The 12,489-nt window shown below is 36.9% G+C and overlaps 1 protein-coding gene across 4 annotated transcripts in view; it reads right to left on the reverse strand.

Annotated features, from left to right (window-relative positions):
- The window catches only part of PPP2R5A (protein phosphatase 2 regulatory subunit B'alpha), a 145,332-nt gene that overhangs the window by 22,127 nt on the left and 110,716 nt on the right, over positions 1–12,489 (reverse strand). For all 4 annotated transcript variants that reach the window (XM_054520883.2, XM_054520875.1, XM_002809482.6 and 1 more), the window contains 2 exons: positions 10,014–10,210; positions 5,732–5,833 (listed from right to left, as the gene is read on the reverse strand). In XM_054520883.2, the coding sequence (XP_054376858.1) occupies positions 5,732–5,833; positions 10,014–10,139 (228 nt within the window). In that variant the 5' untranslated portion in view covers positions 10,140–10,210. The remainder of the gene's footprint in view (positions 1–5,731; positions 5,834–10,013; positions 10,211–12,489) is intronic.

Below are 12,489 nucleotides of genomic sequence, written 5' to 3' on the forward strand. Positions count from 1 at the left end.
TGCCTGTAATCCTAGCTACTTGGGAGGCTGAGGCAGGAGAATCGCTTGAACCTGAGAGGCAGAGGTTGCAGTAAGCCGAGATCACTCCATTGCATTCCAGCCTGGGCAACAAGAGCAAAAACTCTGTCTCAGAAAAATAAATAAATAAATAACAATGATGAATAGTTATCCCAAATAGAGGCAGAAGAAACACTAGTGATCTACAGAGCTGGAAATCTTCAAAATGGAATAATCGAGATTATGCTTCTATAAAATTTATCCTGTCCCAGTGTCACTCTCTATATACTCCATCCTACATTTTAAAAAATGTATCACACCCTAACATAGAATATATGCCAATTATTTTATTATTATTTTGTTCTTCTCTGCTAGGATGTAAGGGATTTTGCTTAGTTCATTACCCTCAATGTTTACAAAAATGCTTGACACACAATAGATGCTTACTGAATGAATGAAAATCACATTTGTTAAGAGGTTGTGTTTCTATGTAGTGACTGAAGTTTTTCTATGGTCTTGTTTTCTTTCTTTTTTTTTTTTTTTGAGACAGAGTCTTGCTTTGTCGCCCAGACTGGAGTGCAATGGTGCAATGTCGGCTCACTGCAACCTCTGCCTCCTGGGTTCACGCCATTCTCCTGCCTCAGCCTCCTGAGTAGCTGGGATTAGAGGCGTGTGCCACCATACCTGGCTAATTTTTGTATTCTTAGTAGAGACAGGGTTTCACCATGTTGTTCAGGCTGGTCTCGAACTCCTGACCTCATGATCCTTCTGACCTCATGATCCACCTGCCTCAGCCTCCCAAAGTGCTGGGATTACAGGTGTGAGCCACTGCACCCAGCCTTCTATACAAATAACTTGCTCCAAGAATCTAAGAAATAGTGTTGCAAAGAAAAACAGGCACTTCACCAATGAATTCAGTTCACTAATAAAATGACAAACTTTACCTATGTTCAATGTATGGCTAGTCCTTCTACTTCTGTACACCAAACATACCCTAAAAAGTGAAAGATAACTAAAAAGTATAGGGAACTGAGGAGTGTAATCTTACTATTCTACTCAGTTCTGACCATGTCTTTCCTAAGAGAGTTAAAATAAAACATATAAAATTCTGGTCTTCACCATTAAAAAGACTTGGGAGAAGTTCCAACAGAAAACAGCATGGATGATTAAAGTATCTGAAAAATAAGACCTATACAAAAAGCTAAAGGAATAGAAATGTTTGGGTCAGAGAGGCAAAGACTGAGAAGCAAACTTTAAAGATCTACAAGTACCTAAAAGGCTGCTTTCAAGTAATACAGGTGACCAGTGTTTTCCAACCTCTATTAAGAGGAAACTTTCGTAAATAAGGTTTTTAATTGATTTAATATATAAAAGAATTCATATAAAAAGTAATGCATAGTCAACTATATGAGATATTATATATTAAGCACCCAAAAAGAACATTGCCTGGGATAAGGTAAACATTAACAAAATCATAGTTTTTTAAGAATCTGTTTTTCTCTGTAATCCTTGTGAAAACAATAGATTGTGCATAAACCTTGAATAGTTTAAATACAGTTAGCCTAGGTTTTTTCCCTCTGCTCTTTTATCCGTAAGAACTAAAAAGATAATAACTATTCACAATTAAAAAGGCCAAAGCAATAAAAGTATTTCTCAACCTTATATAAAAGATATTCCTTTTTATTTTTGTGGCTATAAAGTTAGTGCATTAGGCTATGATTCCTACCATTTTGGATTCTTCTTAGCCCATGAAAATATTTAAAATATAGTATATGGCCAAGACTTATTTCAATGTAAAGGTGTACGTTGTAAAATATGTATGTTGCTAGTTTAAATTTCTAATTATATTGCCCAGAGAAAAAAGCCTTCTAATCCCTAAAATACAACTTATTCCTAAAAAGGTCTATGTGCTAGGCACTATCCTACATAATTAAATCTTAATTATCTGTGCCACTAAAGTAATTAATAAAAGAAAGTGAAAATACACAATCTGCCTGTATTCCAGGCTAGTACAGCAGCCAAGTGTCCTAATTATTTATCTAAAAGTGCAGAAAATTAATATATTGTTAGTCTTCAATAAATAGAAAGCAATAATACTTAGGAAAGAAATGAGAAAATAATTTAAAACTGTTGTACATTAAGTTACTGTGTAATACTACACTTAATAAATTAGAAGATAACAACCTATCCCCTAATACTGAAATGACCTTCCTTGTGTTCCTTTCTTTTATATCTTTTTATTCCATTATTCCACTGCTCATTAGTATTTCCATTACAGTGTAAGAATAAATAAAAAGAGATAAACTTTTATTAGCACATGTTTAGAAAATTCATGAAAAGGGTGGGGAAACAAAGGCTTGAAAGGTTGTGAGATTACTTGTAATTACTCTCCCTCATTAACAACTAATGTTTATTTTCCACCCTAATAAATTAATTTCTAGCATCTAGGATCTCATAAGCTAAAGGTAAAACGTAAACTTTTAGTATGAAACAAAAGAATTCCAGGTGAGTTAAGCACACATTATAATAGCAGAAGAAACTTCCATTGAGCAAATTTCTTCAGTGCTACAATTCCCTATAATCTAATTTGTCAGAGTAGTTTTAATATTCCATCTAAAAAAACTCAAGATGATTAATAATGTAGCTACAATATATTGACAAATACTATAAATCAGGTCACTTTAGTATCTACCAGTTTCTGATGTCCTTAGACTATTTAATTGCCAAATTTAAAAACTGTATGCCAAATTTTGGTTTCTAGAAATTTTGGTTTTCAGAAAGATTTTTTAACTATAAACATATATATCTAAGGCAGAGCCTTTTAATCAAGGGACCACAGATGAATGAGAATTTCTTGTATCTCTGGGAATTTGTCTTGAGAGAGAACTACTTCTCAAAAATCGTATTTTGGGCTGGACGCAGTGGCTCATGCCTGTAATCCCAGCACTTTGGAAGGCTGAGGTGAATGGATCACTTGAGGTCTGAGTTCGAGACCTGCCTGGCCAACATGCTGAAACCCCATCTCTACTAAAAATACAAAAATTAGCTGGGCATGGTGGCAAGCACCTGCAGTCCCAGATACTCAAGAGACTGAGGCAGGAGAATCATTTGAACTTGGGAGGTGGAGGTTGCAGTGAGCCGAGATCATGCCACTGCACTCCAACCTGGGCAACAGAGTGAGACTCCATCTCAAAAATAAATAAATACATAAATAAAAAAAGAAAAAATCATATTTTGAAAGCAACTTACCACCTCCTAAAATGTTAAGAACCACTGGTTTCAGGGAATTTAAATAAAACCTCAAATCATACCAGTTAAAAATGGAAAGCATATTGTCTACTTGGCTCAATTTCCACTGCTACTTTCCATGAGCATATAAATATATTCTAATGAAAACACTTTCTTTACTTTTAAAAATTCAAAGACCAAGGGGTCTTTTTCAGACTATTCAACTACATCTGATTAAAAAATCAGCTAATGAGAATTTTTCATTATCAGCTTATCAACTTATCAGCTAATGAGAATATGTAAAACCTTTGCATTTCAAATATAGCATTATTAATTTTACACCAACTATGGAACAAAATTTCAGATAAACTTGTGTACAGTTCTATTAAAAAATAATTTACCACTTTGGATTTTCTAGTTCTGTAAGCCCTAATGTGCTGAAAGATCTTAAAACTGTTATCAGCTTTCACTAATCCTAGGACACCGCTGCATTTTATTTGGATGTATAGGTGCTACACAGAATGAATAAATTAATAAATAATGAGGCAGACTATTGCATAAAGTATCCCAAACGATATAGAATGTAATTTTCTTTCTCTCATCTTTTTTCTTTTTTTTTTTTTTGAGACGGAGTTTCTCTCGTTACCCAGGCTGGAGTGTAATGGCGCAATCTCGGCTCACCACAACTTCTGCCTCCTGGGTTCCAGCAATTCTCCTGCCTCAGCCTCCTGAGTAGCTGGGATTACAGGCAGGTACCACCATGCCTGGCTAATTTTGTATTTTTAGTAGAGACGGGGTTTCTCCATGTTAGGCTGGTCTCGAACTCCTGACCTCAGGTGATCCACCCAGCTTGGCCTCCCAAAGTGCTGGGATTACAGGTGTGAACCACCATGCCTGGCCTCTCTCATCTCTTTATAATAACAGAAAATGTAAAAGTCACTACAAAATATAAGTACTTGTAAAATTAAAAAAAAAATCAGCAAATTAATTGGCATTAATACCTAGAATCCATATATAAATGAAGAAAATTGAACAGAGCTCCAGAGACCTGTGGGACACCATCAAGTATAGCAACATACACATAAATGGGAGTCCCAGAAGATGAGAGAAAAAGGGCAGGAAAAATATTTGAATGATGACCAAAAATAAATCAAAGATTATGAAAAATATTAGTTTACATAATGAATTCTAATTGTAACTCAATAAACAACAGGTAGAATAAAGTCAAGAAGATCCACACCTAGATACATCATAATCAAATTGACAAAACTTAAAGACAAAGAGATAATGTTTATAGCAGCAAGAGAAAAACGACTTTTCACATACATGATGAGATCCTCAATAAGATTAATGGCTAACTTGTCATCAGAAAACCATGGACGTAAGAAGACAAATGGGATGACATGTTCAAAGTGTTGAAAGAAAAAGACTGTTAGCCAAGAATTCTACATCCAGCAAAACTCTCCTTCAAAAATGAAGAGGAAATTAAGACATTCCTAGATAAACACTGAAAGAATTTGTCATTAGTTGCACACCTGTAATCCCAGCACTTTGGGAACCAAGTGGGTGGGCTGCTTGAGCTCAGGTGTTCGAAACCAGCCTGGGCAGCATGGCAAAACTCCATCTCTACTAAAAATACAAAAATTAGCAGGTGTAGTGACACACATCTGTAGTTGCAGCTACTTAGGAGGCTGAGGTGGGAGGATGGCTTGAGCCCAGGAGGCAGAGGTTGCAGTGAGCTGAGATCACGCCACTCCACTCCACTCCAGCCTGGGTGACAGAACCAGACCCCGTCTCAAAAAAAAAAAAAAAAAGGGAAAGAAAAGAAAAAAATAATGTATAAAAATTTATGGGTTCAAGCAAAAACTTATACATAGAACTGTTCATAACAGCTCTATTCACAATAGCCAAATGATGGAAATAATTTAAATGTCCATCAACTGGTAAGTGGATAAACAAATGTGGTATATCTATACAATGGAATGAATAATTCATCCATAAAAAGGAATGAAGTATTGATACAGACTACATTTATGAACCTTGAAAACATTATGCTAACTGAAAGAACCCAGAAACAAAAGCCCACATATTACATAATTTCACTTATATGAAGTATCCAGAATAGGCAAATCCAGAGACAGAAAGCAGATTGGTAGTTGTCAGGGGCTATAAAGAGAGCGGAATGGGGCATGAGTGCTAAATGCCAATGGGGTTTCCATTTGGGGTGACAGAAAAGTTATAGAATTAAAGAGTGGTGATGGGTTGTACAACATGGCGAATGTACTTTGTGTCACTAAATTGTACACTTTAAAATGGTTTAAATGGTAAATATATGTTAAGTGTATTTTATTACAATGAAAAAACAGTATTTGCATGAAAGAAAATGTTAAGAAAACCATAAAAGTCAAATATTTTACACAGACACTCAGAATCTAAATGAGAAAACCATGATTTCTGCAAAATAGCATAAATATAAAAACTGCCAATACGTAATTATGTTCCCTACCTGTATGTGAGGCCAAGAGGCCTCAAGCGTGGGTTCATCCTCTTCTGGATCAAAATCTGGATTATCACTTGGAGGAAGTGTACGGAAGATGTTAGCACTGATCTGTAAAGAAAAAATAATTTTATGTTCTTTGTTGTATGTGTAATTGAATTGGACAATTCAAAACGAAATATTTTAAAGATCACTTTAAGAAAAAAGTTATAGCTGTAAGCTTAGTTCAAAATCTGTAAACCTCTTCAAGATACAAAGAAAGCAGGTGTTTGTTTCTCTCTTTTCTCTATCCAATAACTCTGACTTCCTCAGACCTAAGCTCCTGAAGATTACAGATAACCTCTGGATTCATCTTCTTTAAATTATAAATTTTTCTTTCCAAATTTTGCTTAAAAAGAAAGAGGGAGCCAAGCGAAGTGGCTCACACCTGTAATCCCAGCACTTTCGGAGGCCGAGGGGGCAGACTGTCTGAGGTCAGGAGTTCAAGACCAGCCTGGGCAACATGGTGAAACCCCCAATCGCTACAAAAACACAAAAATTAGCCAGGCATGGTGGTGCACACTTGTGGTCCCAACTACTGGGGAGGCTGAGGCAGGAGAATCGCTTGAGCCCAGGAGACGGAGGTTGCAGTAAGCTGAGATCATACTACTGCACTCCAGCCTGGGTGACAGAGCCAGACCCTGTCTCCAAAAAAAAAATAAAAATAAAAAAATAAAAAAGAAAGAAGGGAAAGGGAGAATATAGAGAAAGGGAGTACAGGGAATTCGAGGGGAAAAGTTACTAATTCTACTTATCTTTAATTTGATTCATTTCATCTTTCTACAATTCCTCCCCTATTCCAACATGGCCATATTCTATACTTGCCTTATAACTCAGAGTTTGGTAAAATCTCTCCATTCTTATACATACATACCACACTAAGGGAGAGGTGAGCGAGGGTAGAATGCCTTCACTGTTAATATAAATGTGTTTATAATATCTTTTGATGATTTAATTTACTGTATTTCATCTACTTTGAGACTTTTAAAAAACATATTAACCACCTTGAAATCAGGATGTGCTTCCTTTTAGATCTAGTGAAATATAGTATTTATAATTTCATGCTTTGCGTTATCTTAGTACTAAGGTAAATATATATCCTTTTTCTCTAGCAAAGGATAGACTGTGGTCCTAATCTACAAATTTTTTAAGAATAATGAACAGACTGACAGACCAAGTAGTTTAATAAACATTTAAGGCCCAACTACTAATGGGTTGATCATTTTGAGATAAACTATTCCAGCGGTAAAGGACAAGATAAGGAATTGCAGGCAAATTCCCAACTATTCTTATGAAGTGGCATCTTTGGTACACAAATTAACTGCTAATAGTCAATTACTGTAACCATAAGACATAATAAGTAATAACCTAAAATTTGATCAGCCAGAACTCAAAGCCAGTACTTGAGGGCAAAGCCAATAAACAGTTTGATGGACATCAATTTCACAAAGAGTAGCAGCAAGCCATCGATATAATTTGAAAAGAAATCTCACAAGAGCGTAGAATTTGTCCTTGAGATCATACTTATTATTGTCAGTAGTAAAAGAAAAAGTTAACCTTGTAGCCACTAATAAAATTAACTGTATATAACAAATATTCAGAAGAGCTTCAAGAGTCTAAATGGGTAAGATGACTCAAGTATTACTTATTCAATTAAGTACTCACAAATTTTTAAGAAACCAACAATATATACCTATATGCCCACAGAAATCAAAATAAAAAATTTAAGAAAGCAACAACAAACACACAACTTTTTACTTGGGCAAAGAAATTAAATCCCATAATTTATTAGTATATAGCAAATTTGACTCAAATATTTGAGACTTTCAATATCTGTCAACAATTTTAGAGATTAATTCCCAGGACTTTAAAAATTCCTGAACATAAGCCATTTGAAATCAGTAACAATAGGAAATACTGCTTTTTCTCCCTGAACTTTTTAAATGATAAAAAGAAAACTTGAAGAAGTCCATCAATATTTAGTATTTATGTTCTCAAATTATCACTTCCTTTTATTGTCTGTGGCAGTTTAAGCCAATTTCATTTTGATTAATGTTCTCTCTATAGCTAATCTTTAAATTTTTTTGAGGCTGGACATGGCGGCCCATGTATGTAAACCCAGCACTTTCGGAGGCTGAGACTGGAGGACTGACTGCTTGAGGTCAGGAGTTTGAGACCAGCCTGGACAATAAGCAAGGCTCCACCTCTAAAAAAAAAAAAAAAAAAAAAAATGAAAAAATTAATCGGGCATGGTGGTACATGCTTGTAGTTCTACCTACTCAGGAGGCTTAGGCAGGAGGATAGCTTGTGCCCAGGAGGTCAAGGCTGCGGTGAGCTATGATTACGCCACTGCACTCCAGCCTGGGAAAAGAGAGACACTCTTTTTTTTTTTTTTTTTTTTTTTGAGACAGGGTCTCATTCTGTTGCCCAGCCTAGAATGCAGTGGCACAATCTTGGCTCACTGCAACCTCCGCCTCCCAGGTTCAAGCAATTCCCAGCCTCAGCCTCCCAAGTAGTTGGGATTACAGGCGCCCGCCACCACACCTGGCTAATTTTTGTATTTTTAGCAGAGATGGGGTTTCACTATGTTGGCCAGGCTGTTCTCAAACTCCTGACCTCAGGTGATCAACCCGCCTTGGCCTCCCAAAGTGCTGGAGTTACAGGCATGAGCCACTGTGCCCAGCCAACTCTGTCTCCAAAAAAAAAAAAAAAAAAAAAAATTTTTGAAGGCTTTTATTCTCTTTAAAGAAAAAAAAAAAACCCAACAATCAAAAATTTCCTAATTCCTTTTGAGAGGTCTTCTACTACAAAGTGATAAAAGGAAACCCAACTACTATAGTAGGGCCAAACTTATATTTCCTACTACACATTTGGTTCTTCCCCAAGAACATATATTAGGCAAGGGGAAAGAAATGAAGGCAACTGTAGGTTATATTTATATTTGCTTTTAGCTTCAATACTCTGATATAAGTTTAAATTATGTACTCAGCGACTCTCTAATTAGTCCAACTGGATTTTTTTACCTTTTTTTTTTTTTGAGACAAGGTGTTGCTCTGTCAACCCAGGCTGGAATGCAGTGGTGATCATGGCTCACTTCAGTCTTGAACTCCTGGGCTCAAGCAATCCTCTCACCTCAGCCTCCTGAGTATCTGGGCCTAAAGGCTCATGCCACCATGCCTGGCTAATTTTTAAATTTTTTTTTTAGCACTTTTTGTAGAGATGAGTCCTTGCTATGCTGGCCAGGCTGGTCTTGAACTCTTGGCCTCAAGTGATTCTCCCACCTCAGCCTCCCAAAGTGCTGGGTTTACAAGCATAAGCGAGCCACTGCACTGGCCTAAATTTTTATATTTTGTTGGTATACAATAAAATAAAATAAAAAATCACAAATACTAAACAAAATCCTACTGTTTGATAGAAAATAACGTTGAATTACTAATAAACAGCAAGCATCCTAAACAACCTTACTTCAAAAAAGTTAGCTGCAGTTTTTTTTCACATCAGATATTATATTAACTTCTTAAAGATCCTGACTTTCAATTAAAGTGTATATCTGACTCCCTTACCCACTGCTTAAATGTGGAGATGCCTAGTCTTTCACTGGTCTTCCCTTTCCCCTTCACAAGTTCTCAGTAATGGCTGGGCATGGTGGCTAACGCCTATAATCCCAGCATTTTCGGAGGCTGAGGCGGGTGGATCACGATGTCAGGAGCTCAAGACCAGCCTGGCCAAGATGGTGAAACCCCATCTCTACTGAAAATACAAAAATTGGCTGGGCGTGGTGGTGGGCACCTGTAATCCCAGCTACTTGGGAGGCTGAGGCAGAGAACTGCTTGAACCTGGGAGGCAGAGGTGGCAGTGAGCCAAGATCACACCACTGCACTCCAGCCTGCGCTACAGAGCGAGACTCCGTCTCATAAACAAATAAAAATAAAAGTTCTCAGTAACTATTCACCTTCATGACATTAATTACCTATCAATCTGTATAATCCCAGGCCTAAATCCTTCTCTTAAGCTCTAGATCTGCACTATCCAATATGGGAGCCACCAGCCACTGTGACTCTCAATTCCCAAACTTGTATACGCAATGATGGTATCATTGGAATGAATGGGATACTCTTTCAAATGAACTATTTTTTAAAATTTGGGGGATGTATTAATTATTGTACATTTATTTAAAATCAGTCTCAATTCATTATTATACCTCAGATCTTAAATTTACATAAATCTGAGGAACATAAGTCTAGAGGCTTACCATTTTTACTATATCAGAATACGCTGATTCAACAATTACACCACGATTAGTTGAAACATACTCAACCAGTTCATTCAGTGTTGCTCTTTTAATTTCTTTGCTCTTCAAGTCTGAAACAGAGTCCATGAAATCAAACAGTATACAACACTGCTGCAACTTCTGACAGAAAAGCTCTTGTTGTTCATTTGAAGTGGCATCTATAAATAAAAATAAAGAAAAACTTAGAAATAACCTACTCAGAAGTTACTTTTATATATTAATTTTGTAGAAGCTATTCACATATGTAAAACTTCTTCCAAAAATCTAGTGAGAAATGTGCCCATCTAACCCCATCATTCAGGGATTTATACTGGACTCTTCTCTCTCATTACTCACAATCAATCATTAAAAAAATTTTTTTAAAGAAATGTGGTCTTGCTACATTGCCCAAGATAGACTCAAACTCCTAGGCTCATGTGATTCTCCTGCCTCAGCCTCCAGAGTAGTGGAGATTATGTGCCACCATGCCCAGCTAATCATTAAATGTTATTGATTCGGCATCTTTAACATATCTGAAATCTATCCTTGTCATTCCCACTGCCATTTCAGACTCCTCACCGTGCCTCATCTGGACTACAGCAATGATATTCTAATTGCTCCTCTTATCTGGTCCCATAACCATTACCACTCCTGACTCACCCTCCAAACAACCTCAAAATCTTGCCAAAATGAGAATCGGTGTGTTCAAGTTCCATGTTTTTCAATGATACTCCAATAATTAAATAATAAAGTTCAAACTCCTCTGGGCTGTATACAAAGTATAGCTGTCTACTGTCAAGAGTCATCTCTCAACCCTTTCCAACATGCCTCTTCATTTTGGTTAAACCATACTCCATACTCTCTGCAGTTCCCTGAAGATTACACAATGTTTCCTCTGTCTGGAACGCCCTTCTTCCCACATTTCCACCCTGGGAACACTACCTACTTATAAAGTTTCAGCATAAGTCCCTTCTTTTTTTTTAATTTTTATTTTTTTGAGACAAAGTCTTGCTCTGTCGCCCAGACTGGAGTACAGTTTTCAGAAGCTATCCTTATGGTACTGAAGCTAAATTGGTTGGTTTATCCACTTTTACCCAAATGTGTTTTAGGTGCATATCTCTGTTATAGTATTTACTGTGCTTTACAGCAATTATATTTTACATATTCAGCACCCCTCAACTAAAAGCAGGAACCAACGGCCAGGCCCAGTGGCTCACACCTGTAATCCCAGCACTTTGGGAGGCCAAGGTGGGCAGATCACTTGAGGTCAGGAGTTCGAGACCAGCCTTGCCAACATAGCAAAACCCCGTCTCTACTAAAAATACAAAAATTATCCAGGCGTGGTGGCGCATGCCTGTAATCCCAGCTACTCCAGAGGCTGAGGTAAGAGAATCGCTTGAACCCAGGAGGCTGGGGTTGCAGCGAGCCGAGATCGCACCACTGCATTCCAGCCTGGGCAACAGAGACAACATCTCAATCAATCAATGCAGAAACCAAGTTTTATTTATCTAATTATCTCTGTCTTTCTATCTCTCTACTTCTCTTTCTCTTTCTAGTATCTAATACAATGCCTGGCATATAATAGGTACTCAAAAAATGGGCCGGTGTGGTGGCTCATTCCTGTAATCCCAGCACTTTGGAAGGCTGAGGCAGGCGGATGACTTGAGGTCAGGAATTCAAGACCAGCCTAGCCAAATGGTGAAACCCCATCTCTACTAAAAATACAAAAATTAGCCGAATGTGGTGGTGGGCGCCTGTAATCCCAGCTACTGGGAAGGCTGAGGAAGGAAAATCACTGGAACAGGGGAGGTGGGGGTTGCAGTGAGCCGAGATAGCGCCACTGCACTCCAGCCTGGGCCACAGAGTGAGACTCAAGTCTCAATTTAAAAAGTTCATTGTTTTATATTCTACTTATTACAAAAAAATGGACACACTGTATTGATTTGGTTCTAACAAATGTTAAATCCTTTTGTTTCTAACCTTCAAAACCATAAAACTTCAATTCTGAACTTTCATTCTATAAACAAGGAATTCTATTCGCTCAATCACTCAAGTTTACTGAACTTCTGAGAGTAACTTTTAAAAATCATATTCAACTCTGATATTTAGCTCACAATATACAAAACTATGCCTCCATTCAAAACCAGTACATACTTTATATAAAGATACAGGCAGAAATCTTCATAAAGATGATAACCTAATCAAGAATGCCTATGCTTCGTAATTACTCCAGGGCAGGAAGCTAGTAAAATTACCTTGCAATTATATTCAAGTTGCTGTCCTTAAAAAAGCTGATTTAGATAAGGTACTGCTGAACCGTAGTAGGTCAGGTATTCTAAGCATGCTCACACAAAGTCACAAGACATAAGGCACATTCTTTTCATTGATCAATTATTATTAAATAATTTTACAATAAAACAAATGTGGATGTATTATAAAGAACAGCAAAAGTCACATG

Source organism: Pongo abelii, chromosome 1, assembly GCF_028885655.2.
Source record: "Pongo abelii isolate AG06213 chromosome 1, NHGRI_mPonAbe1-v2.0_pri, whole genome shotgun sequence".
NCBI lineage: Eukaryota > Metazoa > Chordata > Mammalia > Primates > Hominidae > Pongo > Pongo abelii.